Genomic DNA, 21,259 nt, shown 5'->3' on the forward strand with positions numbered 1-21,259 from the left:
TCTCTTCCCATGAAAAATCCTCATCTATAAATGTCCTCACCTGCTCTCTTTCATGGTTAATTGGTTGGGCAGTTGTTTCCTATAACCCAAAGTGGCCCTCTATCCGGAAAAGGACACCCTGAACACAATAGGCATGATGACTTATAAATTTACATTATTCTCATCCATACCTGATGCTGTTTAATTCACACAATAATGAATTTTAAAATTCAGTGTCCTTAATGTTCCAGGGGAACACAGACATGAAAGAACCATACTTAATGAAATAGGACCTCTCATCCTATTGATTCATTCCCAGAGATCACAATGAAAGGTGTGTAAGGAAGGTATAGTATCAACAGACTTCAACTTTTAGGATGAAAGTCATACATAGGAAAGCAGGCTTTTCAAGAAACCTCAAATTGAATACTGTATTTTATTAATATAAACAAGATAACCGGTCATTTCCATACATGCTCTTGCTCCTCTGATTTAGATAATATCATGAGTTTTAACATATTTTGACTTGTATTAATAGTTATTCTGCAGTATGTAATGTTTCAAGTCAACCTTGGCAAAACAGACTTAGTTATTTCCAGTATAACTTCTCTGATATGTAATCTGTTGTGAGAATTGCTTTTTACCATATTCATTACATTTGTAAGGTTTCTCTCCAATATAAATACTCTGATGTTTCAGTTTTGATCTTTGGTTAAGACCCTTAGCATGCACATTACATTTGTGTGGTTTCTCTCAAAGTTGTATATTCTGATGTCTACTGAGTTGTGATGCCTGGGGACAGCCTCCGCCACATTTATGATTTCTCTTCAGTATGAACTCCCTTATGTCAAGTAATGATTGAACACAACTAATAGCTTTGCCACATTCAATTTCATCTGTAAAACTCTGAATTCTCTGTAGATTTACAAGTTTTGGCCTTCAGGTAGAATTCTTGCTACATATACATTCCTGTAGTTTCTTTCCAAGATACATATTCTTATGTTTAGTAAGTAGTGAACACTAAGCTATATTTGCTGTATATTAAATTTGAATTATTTGGTGAACCCAGAAGTTAGGACAATGTCTAAAGGCCTTGTCACATTAGGTGTATTTGGAAGCTTCTCTCTAGTATGTTTTATCTGATGTTTAGTGAGGGCTGAGCGGCTAATAAAGGATTTGCCACACTCGTTACATTTATAAGGTTTCTCTCCAGAATGAATTCTTTTATGTATATTGAGGTAGGACCACTGTCCAAAGGCCTTTCCACATTCAGTACATTTGTATGGCTTCTCTCCAGTATGATTCCTCTGATGGTACACCAGCTTTGACCTTCGGATAAAAGTTTTACCACATTCATTACATTTATAAGGTTTCTCTCCAATATGCATTCCCTGATGATTAACAAGGACTGAACGCACTCTAAAGGCTTTGCCACACTCATTACATTTGTAAGGTTTCTCTCCAGTATGAATTCTCCGATGACGTGCTAGGCATGAGTAGTAACTGAAGACCCTGCCACATTCATTACATTTGAAAGGTTTCTCTCCAGTATGAATTCTTCTATGAATTGAAAGGTTTGCACTGTAACTGAAGACCTTGCCACATTCATTACATTTGTAAGGTTTCTCCCCAGTATGATTCCTCTGATGGTACACCAGGTTTGACCTTTGGATAAAAGTTTTACCACACTCATTACATTTGTAAGGTTTCTCTCCAGTATGAATTCTCACATGACGTGCTAGGCATGTATAGTAACTGAAGACCTTGCCACATTCATTACATTTGTAAGGTTTATCCCCAGTATGAATTCTCAGATGTCTTTTAAGGCGTGAAGTTTCACTGAACACTTTGCCACATACATCACATTTATATGGTTTCTCTCTGACATGGATTATCTGATGTCTAGTGAGGAGTGAAGACAAATTAAAAGCTTTGCCACACTCATTGCATTTGTAAGGTTTCTCTCTAGTATGAATTCCCTGATGACGTGCTAGGGATGAGTTCTGACTGAAGACCTTGCCACATTCATTACAACAGTAACGTTTCTCTCCGGTATGAATTATCTGATGTCTAGTGAGTAATGACATCAGATTAAAGGCTTTGCCACACTCATTGCATTTGTAAGGTTTCTCTCCAGTATGAATTCCCTGATGACGTGCTAGGGATGAGTTCTGACTAAAGACCTTGCCACATTCATTACAATGGTAACGTTTCTCTCCGGTATGAATTATCTGATGTCTAGTGAGTACTGACACCAGATTAAAGGCTTTGCCACACTCATTACATTTGTAAGGTTTCTCTCCAGTATGAATTCTCCGGTGCTTCGCAAGATGTGAAGTTTGACTGAAGACCTTGCCACATTCATTACATCTGTATGGTTTCTCTCCAGTATGAATTCTCCGGTGCTTTGCAAGATATGAAGTTTGACTGAAGACCTTGCCACATACATCACATTTATATGGTTTCTTTCCTGTATGGATTATCTGATGTGTTGTGAGTAGTGAGTTCTGATGAAAGGCTTTGCCACACTCGTTACATTTGTAAGGTTTTCCCCTAATATGTGTTTTCTGGTTTTGTGTGAGAAATGAAGGATGCATAAAATCATTCCCATCTTTACTGGAAATGTTGATTTGGACACTAGGAAGAACTCCTTGAAGTGGTGAAACTGAAGAATCACTGTTAATTGTCTTCTCAATTTGATTACGTTCATAAATTTTCCCTTTAGTTTGGAATTTCTGCAGTTCAGCCAGATGTGACTGAAAGCTTAATCTAAGCTGATTTTGAACAAGCTTATTTTCTGCATGTCCTGGATCATGTCCATCTCTTTTACCAGTGAGACTTTTTTTATGGGTCATTAGCACTCCTTTATAATTTCTTTCACCATCTCTGCAATGAAAATCAAACTCTTGTGTATTTTTCTGCATTTCCCTAAAGTAAAAATCTTCTATGTCATGGCTTTCATGTCTTTCCAACATTACTGTTTGGAATTTTTTTCCTGTATTACTGTTCTCTATTGGTAGTAATTCCTTGATCACACATTTAGGAGAGATATCTACAAGATATAATAAAACATGGGTTTCCTATTAATTACAATTGGGAAATAAATATTTCATATTGAAAACATTCTACACCAAAAGTAATATTTATACTAAATAGCTATGAAACTTTTCCACCATGATTTTTAGGAACACAGAAGGAACAGAATTCTTTAGTAAAGAAAGGATGATTATATGTAATTTAAATCAATGTTAGGGAAGCCCAGTTTTAAACACCCGATCACCAAAACATGCATGTTGTGCAAACATATGTTAGCACTAAAAGAACTTGTTTTCCACCATGACCCCAAAGTACACCAACTGGCAGTAAACATATGGCTCTCTCATAATTGAAGGAAAAAAATTACATATATTTACTTTACATTTATTGTGAATAAATAAATGCCAAACCACAGCACGATATACTGTAATGGTAAACAACCACAACAAACTCATCTAATGAATAATCCAGTAAATGGCAATTTAGAATTAATACCTTTTGCAACAATCTGGATGGAACTGGAGCCCATTCACCTAAGTGAAGTAACTCGAGAATGGAAAAACAAACATCACATGTGCTCACTATTAAATTGGAACTAACCGATGATCACACATGTGCACAGAGGGAAGTAAAACTCAGTGGAAAGCAACCAGGGGTTGGGAGAAGAGGAGAGGGGAATAAAGCAACCTAATAGGTACTATGAACACTGTCTGGGAGACAGGCACACCTATAGCCAGGACTTAAGCATTACAAAAACAATTCATGTAAACTAAAACATTTGTACCCCCTTAATATTTTGAAATTAAAAAAAAAAAAGAGTAGGGGAAAAGCTCTCCTGCATAAATCTCTATAAATTTCCCCTAAAGCACTGGTTCTCATAATGTGATTTCTGGGCTCAGCATCAGAAATTCTTGGGCCCTGCCCCAGACCTACTGAACCAAAAACTCTTAAAGTAAGGCCCAGAAATTTGTGTTTTCACAAACCCTCCAAAGGATGCTGATGCACACTCGTTTGAAAACTACTGCCCTAAAGAAAAATTTCATCTCTTTCTAAAAGAGACTTTAGAAATTTATTTTAACTGGGAACAATTTTGATATTTGGGCTTGTAAATTAAAAACATGATTCCTTATGAGATGGCTGAGATAGCCTTTAAATAATAAACAGTAAATTATCATCTTACTGAATTATCATTTGGAATAGCAGTTGTACATAAATTGCTATTATGTTTTCAATACTTTTCTATGAATTAATGTTTTCAATACTTTTCTAAAATCAAGTTTTGTATTACATGGCTGCCCTTGATCCACTTATAAATAAAAGTGAACAGCCACCAAAAAAAAAAAAAGAATTACAACCCAAAAGCCAGCATCACCCTCATACCAAAGCCAGACAATGACATTACAAATAAAGAAAACCACAGAGTAATATCTCTCATGAATGCTGACACAAAAATCCTCAACCAGGCCGGGCGCGGTGGCTCACGCCTGTAATCCTAGCTCTGGGAGGCCGAGGCAGGTGGATCGCTCGAGGTCAGGAGTTCGAGACCAGCCTGAGCAAGAGTGAGACCTCGTCTCTACTAAAAATAGAAAGAAATTATCTGGCCAACTAAAAATATATATACAAAAAAAATTAGCCGGGCATGGTGGCTCATGCCTGTAGTCCCAGCTACTCAGGAGGCTGAGGCAGTAGGATCGCTTAAGCCCAGGAGTTTGAGGTTGCTGTGAGCTAGGCTGATGCCACGGCACTCACTCTAGCCCGGGTAACAAAGTGAGACTCTGTCTCAAAAAAAAAAAAAAAACAAAAAAACAAAAATCCTCAACCAAATATTAGCAATCAAAACTCAACAACGCATGAAAAGAACTGTACCCCATGACCATGTGGGACTTATTCCTGGAATGCAAAGATGCTGCAACATGAGACAGTGAATGCAATGCTCCAGATTAACAGAATGAAGGAAAAAACATTTGAAAAGAAAATCAATACCCTTTCATGACAAAATCACTCAGCAAACTGGGAATAGAATGAAACAACCTCAACATAAAGAGGCCATATATAAAAAGCAGACAATACTGGTTTTATAAACCAGTGGAGAAGCCCTTGAAATGAAAGAAATGGGTTAAATGTAAAATGAGATATTTAAATATTAATTTAGTATACTAAGATGGGCATGATGAATCTAGACAGATGAATAATTATTACAATACAGCATTTGTTACAGGAAAAAAAAGAACAGTGAAATTTAAATAAAACCCAACAAATTATATTTAGAAAATTGAAACATGCTGTAGAAAAGCAATGTATCTTACATAGCAAAGTACAGTCAAGTTAATAGTATCTCTGCAATTAAGAGAGTAACTTAATTAAAATATATATATTCTCAAGATATCAAATAATTCTAATTTAAAACTGTAATAAATTTAATTGACAAGTGTATACTGTAATAGTAAGAATTAAGTGAGATGAATCAGAAGTAAAAGGAATAACTACAACTATCTTACCAAAATATAACGGAGTATGTGTAAGTTTTAGGGAAAATGTTGCTGAGCCTACCATCTATAGCAAAGAAGAAAAACTTGTAAAATATATATAAAACAATATGCATTCCCCAATACAACCCTACCACATATAGCAACATAAAACAAAGAACAGTGAGTATCCTCAGAAATATGGAAGTGATAATTAAATGAATAAAAATAAAATTCATTTATAATACATGGAAATATACAAGATGAAAGTAGCAATAGCTTAAATTATGGTGGACTTAAAAAACATAGAACTAATTTAGGCTGAGTACGGTAGCTCATGCCTATAACACCAACACTTTGGGAGGCCAAGGCAGGACTGTTTGAGACCAGGAGTTCAAGACCAGCCTGGGCAACATAGCAAAACCCTATCTCTATAAAAAAAGTACGAAAAATTAGTCAGGCATGGTGGCACACACATATAGTCCCAGCTACTCAGGAGGCTGAGGCAGGGGGACCACTTGAGCCCATGAGTTTGGGCTGCAGTGAGCTATGACTGCAGCACTGCACCACAACCTGGGTGACAGCAAGACCCCGTCTCTTAAAAAAAGCAAACAACAAAAAACATAGGCCTTATTCAACTTCATGAGCTCCTTCAATAAGATGCATCAAATTCACATTCATTGTAGGAGAGTGAACAATGGAACATATTGGGGAAAAGAAATGTTGCATGAACAATGGTTTAGTCAACAGCCTAATAGAGATGAAGTTGTGAACTTTGACAATGTTCTCCTTAGGAGAAATTCCTACATCATTTATTGCTGGCTCAAAAAGGATGACCTTAGTATTAGTATATGTGATCAACACTGTCACAGTGCCCCTGCGGGATGCTTTTCTGACACTACTCAAAAACCAAGATCTTATAACTTTCTGAGTATCAGGGGACAAGCTTACCACTCTATTCAGTGACTTTAATGGGCAGGTCTGTATGTAGCAGAATGACATTGAAAGATATTGGTCAAAGTGTTATCCTTCAAGAATTTTCTGTTAACCAGTAAGCCCACTCCATGGAATAGTGCACAAGATGTTGTCCATAACCTAAACGTGGGTTATCACAACAGAAAAAAAGGATGGCATGTCAGACTCTAGGAATGTGGTTATCAAAAGCAAGTTTCAGAGGTGAAATCAAGCAAACTTAAAAGAGAATACAAAATCAGAAGAGTCACGGTTTTTCTGCATTCTTGAAGTAGACAGAACACTGGGAGGGAGAAAAATCCAAATACAAGTATCAGATTTTTAGGGATCTTGAGATAAGACTCTGTGCTCTGCCCACAGACCCTAAGCTAAGAACCTGAAAGGCTCCCCTTGTCATACTGCGAATCAAAGAGAGGACCTTTGTGTTGATTATCTTTACAGTTCCTCTGAGTAACAATCTGAGACAACTCAACCCACTCCCCTGTCACTGACCTGAGAAGAGTGGCAAAAGTGGAACTAAAAAAATGGCTGAGGGACCTGAACAGGCAGAGAGAGCTTGAGACAGCTTCATGCAATTTTTAGGCTGCACATACAACGGAAGTAGGCAATGTTTTCTCATCTCCTGATTAGGTTTTCCAAGTACAGGAAATGGGAATGGAAACGGGATAGGTCAAGGCATCAGGATGAGGAGGCCACAGTTCTGACCTATATGGATGGAGAACTGAACAACAGATGGAATCAATTACAAAAGGAGAGACCACGGGGGAAAGAGACCCCTTGGAAACAGCCCTCCCTGTGCTTCACAGAATCAGGGAAGTAAAGAGCTCACAGAAGCCAGATGTCAAGATGTTGTCCATCATGACAAACACTTTGCCTTTGTCTCTGAGCTGCAGCACCACTGGGGGGGGGGGAAGGATAAACTTCTACAATGTCTAAAGAACAGAGTGATAAGTAAGGAAGAAGAATTTCTTTTCAGGGCTCACAGGAAATCTTTTGTTTTCCCATAGAACTCTCCCACTTGCAGAGAGTTTCCCAAACACTGCTTAATGACGTGGCTTCCACTGTGCTCATCTGGGCTCTTACCTGTATTCACACTTTTGATCCATTTCCCTCTATGTGGGTTTCTCGCTATTTTCACTTGGCTCTCCACAGTCCATGGCTCTTTCCCTTGCTCCAATATAGAGATAATAGTCAGGTCAGGAAGAGAGATTCCTGCTTATAAAAAGAAAGGAAGATGTGCTGTGACATTTCCAGAAGCCCAGCCCTATGTTTACAGAGAAAGAAGACATTATAGATGGATCAGAAAAATACTTCACAAACTCATCCACTGATTGGCTCTTTCTGAATGTTTAGGCAACACTGTAACATGCAGGTATCTAACTCCCTTCCAAGAACTACTGAATCAAAAGCACAGAGGCAGAAAATAGGAAATTGGATATTTTAAAAGTCTGCCATAAGGTTTTATGCATACTACAGCTCTGGAACCACTGCTGTACAATGAAGGGGGCAGGATATCTACAGAAAAAAGACAGTTAAAGGCCAGAAGCCACATTGTGAAGCTTTTCATTTTTGAATCAACAGAGCTTTTTCAATCTAAGTGAAACAATACAGGGGCTCCAAGAGGCATAAAAATACACAGGGAAAATACAAAAATACACAAGGACAGATCCCAATTCCTAGAGGGAAATTATCCTCACCCAGGGAGACCAGGTTCCTATAATTCTCCAACATCACATCCCTGTACAAAGCTCTCTGAGCAGGGTCCAGGCATGTCCACTCCTCCTGAGAGAAGTCTATGGCCACATCCTTGAATGTCAAAGGTCCCTGAAATGAAAACACATTTCAATAAGTGGTTATGGGGAAGAGTTCTTATCTTCACACAAAATGATAAGAGAAGAGAACTGTAAGGATCTACTTGATTGAAGTGTATGTTTTGACATATTAATGTAAGGCATTTGTGAGAAAGTTATGTGTCCCTAATTTTGGTTTGTTATAAATTCAATAGGAGATTATGATATCCTGTAAATCAGTGTGGATTTCTCATTTTTGTGGACAATACAATAAATATACAAATGAGAAATCACAGGGTTATTTCTATAAAAATGTTGGATATTATGTCCAACATACCAAGTGATACTCAGTATCTAGAAGAGCTAGAGCTTGAGTGGGGACTTCAAGAGAAGACAAGTGGCATCTTCAGACAGGACAAAGTCCATAGCAACTTTAAAGAAAATTCATAGTCTAAAAACCATGCTAATCATAGCAATAGCAATGACTGAAGTTTTGGAACATTTCCCATGAGCTAGGCATTATTCCAAATGTTTTACATGTACTAACTCAAATAACAGAAAAATAGCCCATAAAAGAAAGATCTATTCCCATCTTACTAGGAAACAACTGTGTCACAGATACTCTAAGAAACTCACCTCAGATCAACAACCTGAAAATGGCAGAGTAAACACCTGAACCCAGGTGTCTGGGAATTAGAGTTGAACCGAAAGAATCAAACAGTTAAATAATGGCTACAGTATGTTTTATTATAGTCTCTCTGTGCTGCTATAGCACAGTAGGACAGACTGGGTAATTTATGAACAATACAAACTTATTTCTCACAATTCTGCTGGCTGGGAAGTCCAAGATCAAGGTGCCATTAGGACTGGTAACTGGTGAGGGCTGCTCCCTTTTTCCAGGATGGTATCTTGTTGCTGCATCCTCCGGAGGGGAGGAATGCTGTGTCCCCATGTGGTGGATGCAAGGAGTAAAAAGCAGTGAACGTCCTAGGTCAAGCCCTTATATAAAAGCACCTGATTCCATTGATAAGGGTGGAGCCATCATGACTCAATCTCCTCCTAGAGGCCACACCTTGTAATGCTGTTGCAGTGGGGATTAAGTTTCAACATGAATTTTGGAGGAGAAAAAAATTTGAACCACAGCATTCTACCCCTGGCCCTCAAAGTTAATGTATTTCTCACATACAAAATACAGTCATTCCATCCCAATAGACCCCAAAGTCTTGACTTGTTCTACTACCAATTCAAAAGTCTGTTGTTTGAGTTGCATCTAACTATAATCTAAATCAAAAACTCAAAGGTGTGTTTTGCCCTGAGGCAAATTGCTTTCCAGCTGTAAACCTGTAAAATCAAACAAGTTATGTGCTTCCAAAATACAATTGATAAGCAATATGCCACCACAGACCATGCAGAAGACCCACTGAGTCTGTGCATGAAGCTGAAGGAAGGACCAATATTATTCATTATAATACTAAAATCTCTGCCCTGTGAGGGGACTTATCTACCATTTTTTGATCATGGGCCATATGTACTAGCATGATTTCTCACTGCACTTGCGTGCCTTGCACTCCACCCTAAACATACAATGATGCTCACACCCTTCATGCATTATTCATTTCACATGCAGAAAAACCCCTGACCCTGTTGGTCAGGGAGGCAGATTTGAGGCAATTCATAGCCTCGCCCTCCCTGTTGATGCGTCCATGGAAATAAATCCTTTCCTCCTGACAATCCTCACTATCTCAGTAATTGGCTTTCTTTGCGGTGGGCAACACTGAACCACCCCCTTGTGGGTTCGTTAACAAAATGACTGAACGGGAACCAGCAAAACAGGGAAAAGGTGGGGGTGCAAATGGGGGGATAGAGTGGAAGAACTAGACCATTAAAATTTATGGGTGACATGACTGCAACCCAGAAAAAGAATGTTATTTGAGTATACAAACTAATAATAAAATACTAACAATGATCTTCCTACTCTAGGAGTACTAATTAAAAAATAATACACACAAAAAAAATCCTAAATTTTTATTAAGAAATGTATCATGGTACCTGATTACAAAACATTTCCAGAAGTATGTGAACAAATTATAAAACTATACTGAAGGAGTGATGTCAGCGAGACAGAGGAATAGGAAGCCCCAAACTCTCCATTCACAATGATGAAATGGATTTAACAACAATTCAGGGCCCAATTGCCTTTGTGAGAAATCCAGAAAGCAGTTATGAGGTTCTTGTACCTCAAACAAATGCAAAGTGAAGAGTATGAAAGCTCTGCAAGAAAATCTGACCCATCCACTTGACAAATACCCTGCTCCTGGCTTGCAGTGGTGTGACAGAGAAGAAACCTGCAACTCCCAACATCTCCTGGGAGAGGAAAAGGAGTGGAACCTCTGTCCAACATCACGACTTTTCAGAGGACTGTCTGAGGGACTGGTTTCTTTCTTTCCTGAATATAAGCACTGAAAGGAGCAGGATGAAAGGTTAGGGGCTACTGAGAAAAAATATGATTGACATAAATCAGTGTCTGTAGTAATACAGACAGGCACTAGGTGGAGATGTAGTACCACAGCTTACTGCAGCATCTCTGTCCACAATAACGCAGAGAGACAACAGGTAGAAATGAGCAAACCTCTTCAATTGGGAGATTATAAGCAAAAAGCCCAGAGAAAATACATCCTCAGCCAGAAAATGTTTGAGGTCTCTAAAATTTCGAGTCCAGTTGATTGAAGAGTGTCCCCCCTGAACAAAGCCAGCAACCAAAAACTAGGGGAGATAGCTGATTTTTGAAAAAGTTCCAAAAGAAGATAATAAGACATACAAAGAGACAGGGAAACATGGTCCATTCAAAAAAAAAAAAAAAATTTTAATCTCTACAAACCTACTTTAAAGAAAAAACGATACATTTGTCCCTGAGTATCTGTAGGGGACTGGTTCTAGGCCCACTGTGGATACCAAAATCTGTGGATACTCAAGTCCCTTATATAAAAAGGTACAGTATTTGTTTATAACCTAAACATATCATCCTATATGCTTTAAATAATTTCTAGATTACTTATAATAATATTTAATACAATGTAAATGCTATGTAAATCATTTATACTGTATTATTTAGGAAATAATGGTAAGAAAAAAGAATTGCATATATTCAGTACAGATGCTACTATCCAGTTTTTATTTCCGACCATTTTCAATCTGCATTTGGTTGAATCTGCAGATGCAGAACTCATGGATACAGAGGGCCAACTGCATATGAATTACCAAAGAATTCAAAATAACAGACATAAGGGTGTTCAATGAGTTAAAAGATAGCACACATAGACAAATTCAAGAAATCAGGAAAACTATGTATGAAGTATACATGAAAAGGAGAATATCAACAAAGAGACAGAAGCTATGAAGAAGAATCAAAGAAAAATTATGGAGCTAAAAATACATTAACTGAGTTGAAAATTCACTAGATGAGTTCAACAGCAGACTTGTTCAGACAAAATAAACAATCAGCATACTCAACAGGACTTTCAACAAGGCAGAGGAGCAAAAACTATGTAAAATAAAGAAAAATAAAGAGAGCCTAAGGGGCTTACGGGAAACCTTCAAGTGTCGAAAACTTATATGTTCTGGGAGTCCCAGAAGGCAGAGAGAGAAAGGGACAGAGAGACTATGTGCAGAAATAGTAGCCAGAAGTGTCCCAAATCTGAGGAGAGAAATGAACATACAAACTCAAGGAGCCCAAATAAACCCAACTAGACAAACTTAAGAGATCTACACTGAGACATTTAATCACTAACCATCAATATCAAATCAAATTTTCAAAAGTCAGAGAAAAAGAAAGAACTTTGATAGAAGCAAGAGAATAGTGACCTGTTGTGGAAAAAGGAGCTCCTATGAGATTATCAGGATATTTCTCCGCAGAAACCGTGCAGGGAAAAGGTAGGATGATATATTCAAAGGGCTAAAAGAAAAAACAAGCAATTAAAAATACTATATCCAGCAAAACATTCCTTCAAAAAAGAAGAAATGAAGACTTTCCCAGATAAATAAACAAGATCTAACTATATCTTGTCACCAAGAGTCTCACATTTATTTACTTATTGATTGATTGATTCATTCATTTAGAGACAGAATCTCACTCGGTCACCTTGGCTAGAGTGCAGTGGTGTCATCACAGCTCACTGCAACCTCAAACTCCTGGGCTCAAGGTATCCTCCCACCTCAGCTTCCCGAGTAGCTGGGACTACAGGCATGTGCCACACCACGCCCAGCTAATTTTTCTATTTTTTTGTAGGGACCAGGTCTCACTCTTGCTCATGCTGGTCTCCAACTCCTGACCTCAAGCAATCCTCTGGCCTTGGCCTCCCAGAGTGCTAGGATTACAGGCATGAGCCACAACGTCCAGGCGAGTTTCGCTTTAGACCTAAGGACACACATAAGCTACAAGTGAAAGAAGGGGAAACAAAGAGATTCCATGCAAATGGGAACCTATACAGAACAACAGTAGCTACCTTATATCAGACAAAATAACTTTAAGACAAAAACGTTACAAGAGACAAAGAAAGATATTATATAATGATAAACAGTCAATTCACCAGTAAGATTAAAAACTTATAAGTATGCATGGACCTAATATTAGAGTCCCCCACTATATAAGACAAAATTAACAGAACTGAAGGGAAAAATAGGCAATAGCACAATAACAGCAGGAGACTTCAATGGCCCACTACAACGTATGCACTGTTGGTGGGAATGCAAAATGGCACACCTATTATAGAAAACAGGATGGAAGTTCCTAAAATATTAAAAGAATTATCAGATAATCCTGCAGTCACTCTTCTGGGTATACATCTGAAAGAACTGAAAGCAGGATTTTGAAGAGATATTTGCAAACCTATGTTCATTGCAGCATTATTCACAAAAGCCAAGAAAAGGAAGCAACCAAAATGACCATCCACAGATGGAGAGATAAATAAAATGTCATATATACATATGAAAGACATTATTCAGCCTTTAAAAAGAAGAAAATCCCATCACATGCTACAATATGGATGAATCTCATGGACACTATGCGAAGGGGAATAAGCCAGTCACAAAAACAATAAAAAAAAACAAGCACTGTGTGATAGACTGGGCATGGTGGCTCGCGCCTGTAATTCTAGCACTCTGGGAAGCTGAGGCGGGAGGATTGCTTGTGCCTGGAGTTCAAGACCAGCCTGAGCAAGAGTGAGACCCCATCTCTATATTAAAATAATAATAATAGATTTTTTAAATAAAAAAACACACTGTGATTCCACTTATATAAATATCTGTAGTAGTCAAAATCATACAAACAACTTAGAAAGATGGTTGGCAAAGGCTGTGGAGAGGAGAGGGAATTAGTTCTTAGTGAGTATAGAATTTCATTTTGCAAGATGAAAAAGTACTAGAGATCTGTTGCACAATAATGTGAATATACCTGACGTTACTGAACTGTAAACCAACAAACTTTACTGAAAGACGCAACAAAGACACGATCAAAGACTGACAACGCTAATTCTTATTGGAAGATGTGGTGACATAATGACCACTGGAACTGTAAAAATTCAGAGCCATTCAAATGTAAAATAAATATGTAAGATTTCAATAAAAATCTGACTGTGTCATCTCATATATATATATATATGATCTGGAACTTTAAAATTAATCAAGTATTATACAGTAACATACACACAAAAATCCAAATTAAAAAGACATGTAAAGAAAATTTAAACAAGAAAACATTAGATCTAAAGGAAACACAGTATTTTATCATCATGCAGTGAGCCAAGCCTTCCAAAGAAAGACATTTACTTTTGCTATAGGTATAGCATTTTGTTATAGGTATACCATCCTAAAAAAAGCAATCACTCTTTCAACTGTCTAACCTGGATGAATACTCAGACACCTGTAGTGAAGACAGCGTGGACAGAAGCAGCCACTGCTGACATTCTTTATAACACTAAAAAATTGTAAAGGCCCGCATGTCTTCATTCAGAGATTGCTCCAAAGAGAATGCAAAAAAGCTATACATGTTTATTAACATGAAAAGGTGCAAACTTCCAAAAATTTGCAAAATAAAGTATCACAGCAGAACACTCACTGAAGAATCTCATAATGACATGTAAACACATCTTGACACCTTGCACTGACTCTTGCCACAGAACTGACAACAGTAGCTCCCCACTGAGACATGAGGGGTGGCAGAGGATGCCACAGGGAAGGGGAACCTGGATTCCTCCAGGCTGGGCAACTGAAGAGTGATTGCTTCTTCTAGAATGGGGCATTCCCTACTTTGCTAGATCTGGCAAGATTCTCCCATAACCCCCAGCTGCAAAGGTTCCCTCTCCTAATAACATCACACGAGATTACCCCCCCTCATTTACATCTGGGTGTGAAGCCCTTCTCAGGACCATGCCCAGTAGAGCCTCTTCACAAGGTCATGTCACTGGGTCACAGTGAGACGGAATGTAAGTGGAGATGAGAGGGACTGAGGCAAGGCATGGGTGAGTGCGAGCAAACACGTCAGGCAGGACGCTTCAGAGTCAGAGAAGATCAGCAATCCCAGTGCCCGGCATTTCAGAAAGGAGGGAGACTCAGAACAATACATTGAGAATCTCACTTTACCTGAGTAAGAGCCATTCCTGACTCCTTTCCTTTCCTCTTCCTGCTCTTCTGGGCTTCTTCCTCACGTAACATGAGTCTTTAGAAGTCAATCTGCAAGTTGGAAATATGTTGTTTAATGCTTAGAAATAACACACTCTTTTCTGTGCTGCAGCCACATACCCAGGGAAGACCTCACCCTGTGGAAAGATGGCTTCTGCTGCCCACTGTATGGGGAGTTGGGTGGGGTGGGGGTTACAAAAGGACAATAAACTCCTACAGGAAAGAGCAACAAGAATTTTTGATCCCTTTTATCAGATCTCACTCCCCTTCTGGTGAAGCTCCCCACACTGCAGCTGTGGGGAGCTGGGCTGGAATTTTCCCCATAATTCTTCTATGGGTCGCATTATGATTCTTGCACTCTCAAAAGACCTCACAGAAGTCACCATGTGGAGTGGTTGCTGCAGGGCATCTCTGGGATCCACCCCCTCAGGAACAACATGCCCATCCTCCAGCTGCCCAACCTCCCTATGGGCTCAGCTTAGGCCTTGGTTCTAATTACAGCTGACCCTTGAACAACACAAGTTTGAAGTGTGCAGAGCCACTTATATGCAGATTTTTAAAAAAAATATATTGGAAAATTTTTTGGAGATTTATGTCAATTTGAAAAAACTCACAGATGAACCACGTAGCCTAATTAAGAAAAAGTTAGGTATGTTATGAATGCATAAAATATATGTAGATACTAGTATGTTTTAACATTTACTATCATAAAGTATATCCAAAAAACTCATGTGAACACTTACAGACCATACACGGCACCATTTGCACTTGAGAGAAACATAAACAAATGTAAAGATGCAGTATTAAATCATAACTGCATAAAATTAACTATAGTACATACTGCAATACTATAATAACTTTGTAGCCACCTCCTGTTGTTATTGTAGTGAGCTCAAGTATTACAAGTATCCTTAAAACACCCTGTGGCACTAATCATCTCTGCATAAGCAGTTTCTCTCTCCAGTAAATTGGGTAGTACAGTAAATATTGATCTCTAGTAGATCGTGTGTATTTTTTATAGTGTTTAGTGCAATACCATAAACCTTTAATAATACCACAAGACCCATACAAAGTGCCACTATTGATGCTGGAAGTGCTTCCAAGAAGCAGAGACATTATAAGAAAAGGTTGAATCGCTTGATATGTACCACACATAGAGGTCTGCAGCCGCAGTCATCCACCAACCATTTCAAGATAAATGAATCCAGTGTAAGGACCATTGTAAAAAAAGAAAAGGAAATTCATGAAATCATCACTGCAGCTACAGCAGCAGATGCTAAAACCTTGAGTTTTCTGTAAAATACCCTTTTTACCTCATACTGAAAATGCAGCTTTTATGTGGGTACAGAATTGCTATAAGAAAAGCATACCAGCCAGGCAAGAGCCCAGCCTGAGCAAGAGTGATACCCTGTCTACAAAACAAAGAAGAGAAAAAAGTAGTTGGGTGTGGTAGTGTGTGCCAATAGTCCCAGCTACTTGGGAGGCTGAGACAGGAGGATGGCTTGAGTCCAGGAGTTTGAGGTTGCAGTGAGCTATGATGCTGCTGCTGCACTCTAGCCTAGGCAACAGAGCAAAACCCAGTCTCAAGAAAAAAAAAAAAGGGCATACCTATATGATTTGAGAAAAAGTGAAGTCATTTTAGCACAACGTAAAGCAAAAGGAAGGTGAAAGATCTAAGGCTGGAAAATTTAATGCCAGCAAAGGATGCTTTCATAATTTTAGAAGGAGGCTTAAAAAAATGTCAGGATAATGGAAGAAGCAGCTTTCCAAACCAAGAGGCAGCAGATGAAGTCTCAGATGTCATTAAAAAAAAAAAAAAAACAAACCATTGAAAAGAAAGAATATCTGTTTGAACAGATTTTTAACGCAGGCAAAATACCCTATTTTGGCAAAGAAAAAAAAAATGCCACAAAGAACATTTATTAATAAGGAAGAGACCAAGCACCAGGATTTAATGCAGGAAGGGATAGGCTAACTCTGTTTTATGCAAACACAGATGGGTTCATGATCAGGACTGCCCTTACCTATAAAGCTGCTAAATTCCAAGCCATGGGAAATGATAAATACCAGCTACCAGTCTTTTGATTGTACAAGAAGAAGAAGGCCTGGATGAGAAACCTTTGTCCTGGATTGTTTCCACTGATGCCTTGTGTCTAAAGTCAGAAAGTAACTTGCCAGTAAGGGATTGCTTTTCAAAGTTCTTTTATTCCAAGTAATTGCAAAGATCTAAAAAAAAGAAAAAAAGAAAAGAAAAGAAAGAAAGAAAGTAAAAAAGAAGAAAAGAAAGAAAAAAAAAATAAAGCTCTCTTGATGTTGGACAATGCCCTTGGCCCCCCCAGAACTCCATGAGTTTAAAATCTAAGATGTCGAAATGTTCTGCTTGCCTCCAAACACATTCCTATAATTCAGCCTCTAGATCAGGGAGTCATAAGGACCTTAAGGTTCATTAGACATGTTCTCTATGGAAAGGATTGTCAATGCTATGGAAGAGCACCCTAACAAAGAGAATATCATGAAAGGCTGGAAGGATTACACCATTGAAGATGCCATCATTATTACAGAAAAAGCCACGAAAGATATCAAGCTCAAAACAATACATTCCTGCTGGAGAAAACTGTGTCCAGACATGCATGACTTAACAAAATTTATGATAGAATCAGTTAAGGAAATCATAAAAGAGATTGTAGATATTGCCAAAATAAGTGGGAGATGAAGGGTTTCAAGATATGGATTGTGGAAAAATTCTAGAGCTAATAGGAATTCACAGAAGACAACTTGATGAAGATGAGTGCTTCCAAACCAGTGAAGAAGGAAGAAGATTGAACAAATTGATATTAGACAATCTGGCAGAAGAGTTCATTATCCAAGACTGCTTTTGACTTCCTTAATGACATGAACCCTTTAATGATATAGGCACTGAAACTAAAGCAAATGGTGAAAAAAGGATTGGTACCATATAGAAACATTTTTAGAGAAAAGAAAAAGCAAAAAAATCAGACAGAAGAAATTATGATGTATCTCGATAAAGTTACACTCAGTGTATCTGTCTCTCTTGCCTCCTCTTCCACCTCCTCCATCTCTTCTACCTCTTCCACCCCTGAGACAGCAAGACCTCTCTTCTTCTTCAGCTTACTCAATGTGAAGATGATGAAGATGAAGACCTTTATGATAATCCACTTCCATTTAATGAACAGTAAATATATTTGCTCTCCTCATGATGTTCTTAACAAAGTTTTCTTTTTTCCAACTTATTTTATCGTAAGAATACGGTATATAATACATATAATGTATAAAATATGTGTTAATCTACTATTATCGCTAAGGCTTCACGTCAACAGAAGGCTGTTAGTAGTTGAGTTTTGGGGGAGTCAAAAGTTATATGTGGATAGGTAAGTACCTCTGACTCCTGAGTTGTATAAAGGTCAGCTGTACATTGCAGGATAACTTTTCTGATTCCACTGCCTTCAGTCCTCCTCAAGAGGGATTATGAGTTTCCCAATTAAACCTCTGCATGCAAATCTCAGTCTCAGCATCTATGTCCCAGAGAATCTGAGCTAAGGCACTATGGCATTTCAAAACAATCCTGCAGCTCCACAACTACCCATAAACCCACTTCCAGGTGTTCAAACCAGACCTGAGACATTCCCTTCTAAGAGTTTCACGCACTCCTTGATCCCACAACCAAGCCTGGGACAGATGCACACACCATTCCTTGAGGTCAGCTAGAAGCTCATCCTTGCTTTACAGAGCTCTCTAAGGACTCTCCTCCACTTTTCCCCATTTTTCTACCTCTCCTCCATGCATACATGAACAAACTGGACCTCTGGGAACACAACAGGAATGAACATAAACTGCAAACTGAAGAACCCTGGGCCTTCAGTATAGAGACCACAAAGTTGGCCCTGCTGGGAAAACTTGCCAGCAACTGGGGACAACATGGAGTCCAGTTTAAAGGCAATTGGGGATTGGTTGGATTGAGTTCAGAGAGGACATCACAGAGAAAGAGAACCCCCAGATCTTATGCACTAAAGACAAAATATCTGAAAAAAGAAATTAAGAAAAAAGTCTTATTTACAACAGCATCAAAAGGAATAAAATACTTAGGGATAGATTTAACCAATGAAGTGAAAAATCTGTATACTGAAAGCTATAAGATACTGGTGAAAGAAACTGAAGAACATACAAATAAATGGAAAGCTTTCTCATGTTCACAGGTTGAAAGAATATTGTTAAAATTATTAACAAATGAAGTATGTGGAGCTTATTTAAAAAAAAGAAAAAAATTTTTAAAAACTATTATCAAAATGCCTGTACTACCAAAAGCGATCTACAGATTCAGAATAATTCCTATTGAAACTCAAATGCCATTTTTCACAGAAACAGAAAAAAAAACTTAAAACTTATATAGACCTACAAAACAAACAAACAAACAAACAAACAAAACCCAAATAGCCAACGCAATCCTAAGAAGCTGGAGACATCACACTTCCTGATTACAAACTATATTACAAAGGTACAGCAATCATATCATAACAGTATCATGCTGGCTAAAAACACACATAGACCAATCAAATACAACAGAGGCCCCAGAAATAAACATACTCATATACAGACAACTAACCTTTGACAAAGGCACCCATAATATACAATGGGGAAGGGCAGTCTCATCAATACATCCTGCTAGGAAAGTTGCATATTCACATTTAGAAGAATGAAACTGGACCCTTATCTCACACTACATAGAAAAATCAACTGAAAATGGATTAAAAACTTAAATGTATGACCCCAAACCGTAAAACTCCTAGAAGAAAACACAGGGAAGAAATTCCTTGACATTGGTCTTGGCAATGACTTTTGGATATGACACCAAAAGCACAGGCAACAAAAGTGAAAACAAACAAGTGGGACTACATCAAACTAAAAAGCTTCTGCACAACAAAGGAAAAAATCAACTAAATAAAAAGCAACTATGGAATGGAACATATATTTGCTGGTGACTTATTTCACCTTCACCGTTCTTTCTCCCCAATCTTTTTGATTGCCCTCAATCTCCATATGTCTGCCTCTTTCTTCCCCTATGTCTGCTCCTCCTCTGCTCTCCCTGTTATGTTTCCCCCTTCCTTCTTACATCTCCTTTGTCCCCACTCTATAGCACTCCCAGCACTCCTATGCTTCCTCCTTGCTGTTTCTTCCTCTGCTCACCAAGTCACCCATTTTCCCCTCTTTCAATCCCAGCACGACCTTGCCTGTCTGCCATGGCTCCAACTCTTTTTACCTTCTCCTCTCACTGTCTGCAGTGCCTCCCACTTTCCTGCCCCCTCTCCTACAGCTCATCAAGTGCTTCCAGTCCTATTTTCCACCATTTCATCTCCCTGGAGACTTCTCTTTTCTCTCACTCTTGCTGACCTTTTGCAAGTCCCTCAATCATCGTCCACTTTGCCATGTATTTACGGTTCTCCCTCATCCTTTTCTCCTCAGCTTGTCTATTTCTGCTCTGTCACTCTCCATCTTTCTTTCTCCTGATCCCTCTCACATTCAGAAGAAGGGAGATGGAATAAGATGCCCACCTCCCTGAAAAGCACATTTTCCAGTGGGGTTGAGTTTGGGACGGAAGAACACTGGGTATCACAAAACAGTCAGGTCGCCTCCCCCAACGCAGGGTCAGGGCAAGCAGTGACTGTCAAGGGGAAGCCTGGAGAAGGGACCCGACCAGAGGAGGACACGAGGTGGTGGGGAGATGGTGTGTCAGGTGCCAGAGCGTCTGCAGAATCCCACAACTTGGGAGAAGTGGCTGCTCCTGGAGCAGGGCGGCGAGAGCTGCCGTCCAAGGACCGAGAAGGGCAAAGCTTGGGGGTCGCGAAGAGCGTGAAACCTCCTAGCGGGTGAGGACTTGACATGCACCGGGCGGGAGGAAAGATCAGTAACGGTTTTAAGCAAGAAAACGACCTGAATGGCGGTGTCTACACGGTCCTAAGGCAGAAAAGCCGGGCGCAGGGAAGATTTCAAACCGAAAGGGAAGCAAGTCCCAGACTTACTTGGGGTGAAGGGGCTGTTGCGGATATTTTAAGGTCAGTAGAGATTCCCAGATTCCAGGAATGGTGAACCAAAGACTGCGAAGCGACGGGTTAATTTAGACAGACGCAAACTCACGCGCAGCAGTGTGACCTTCCCGGCGATCCGCTTCCGGGTGTGCAGGAAACTCCGCGGGCGGACGGAAAAGACAGGGAGGATTGTGGGCGGGGCCTGGGCGGGGCGCGACCGGCAAGGGGCGGGGCGGGACGAGAGGGCGGACTTGGGGAGGAGCCACTACGGGCTGGGGCGGAGAGTGAGGGCCGGGACAGG

The 21,259-nt window shown here is 39.2% G+C and overlaps 1 protein-coding gene across 5 annotated transcripts; it reads right to left on the reverse strand.

The window, feature by feature from the left end:
- Nucleotides 1-396: 396 nt before the first annotated feature.
- On the reverse strand, nt 397-21,118 carry LOC123624630 (zinc finger protein 836-like). Of its 5 annotated transcripts, none has more exons than XM_045532650.1 (5): nt 21,068-21,118; nt 14,879-14,968; nt 8,150-8,276; nt 7,536-7,667; nt 397-3,031 (listed from the first exon to the last, which is right to left on the reverse strand). In XM_045532650.1, the coding sequence occupies exons 2-5, from the start codon at nt 14,948-14,950 to the stop codon at nt 1,032-1,034; spliced, it is 2,331 nt and encodes a 776-aa protein (XP_045388606.1). In that variant the 5' UTR covers nt 14,951-14,968; nt 21,068-21,118; the 3' UTR covers nt 397-1,031. The 5 variants fall into 5 exon arrangements, with proteins under 5 accessions (XP_045388606.1, XP_045388608.1, XP_045388605.1 ...); XM_045532652.1 differs by having other exon boundaries at nt 7,536-7,664; nt 20,953-21,091; XM_045532649.1 differs by having other exon boundaries at nt 20,953-21,091.
- Between the last annotated feature and the right edge of the window lie 141 nt (nt 21,119-21,259).

This window comes from Lemur catta, chromosome 19 (genome assembly GCF_020740605.2).
Source record: "Lemur catta isolate mLemCat1 chromosome 19, mLemCat1.pri, whole genome shotgun sequence".
In the NCBI taxonomy this organism is placed as follows: Eukaryota; Metazoa; Chordata; class Mammalia; order Primates; family Lemuridae; genus Lemur; species Lemur catta.

What these genes read in the sequence shown, in the direction of transcription:
- LOC123624630 (XM_045532650.1), bottom strand. Translation starts at nt 14,950, where the DNA reads ATGTTACGTGAGGAAGAAGCCCAGAAGAGCAGGAAGAGGAAAGGAAAG. An exon ending in CAGGAATGGCTCTTACTCAG is followed by an intron (nt 8,277 to 14,878) that starts GTAAAGTGAGAT and finishes TTTTCATTTCAG; the next exon opens with GGACCTTTGACATTCAAGGA. An exon ending in TAGGAACCTGGTCTCCCTGG is followed by an intron (nt 7,668 to 8,149) that starts GTGAGGATAATT and finishes TCTTTTTATAAG; the next exon opens with CAGGAATCTCTCTTCCTGAC.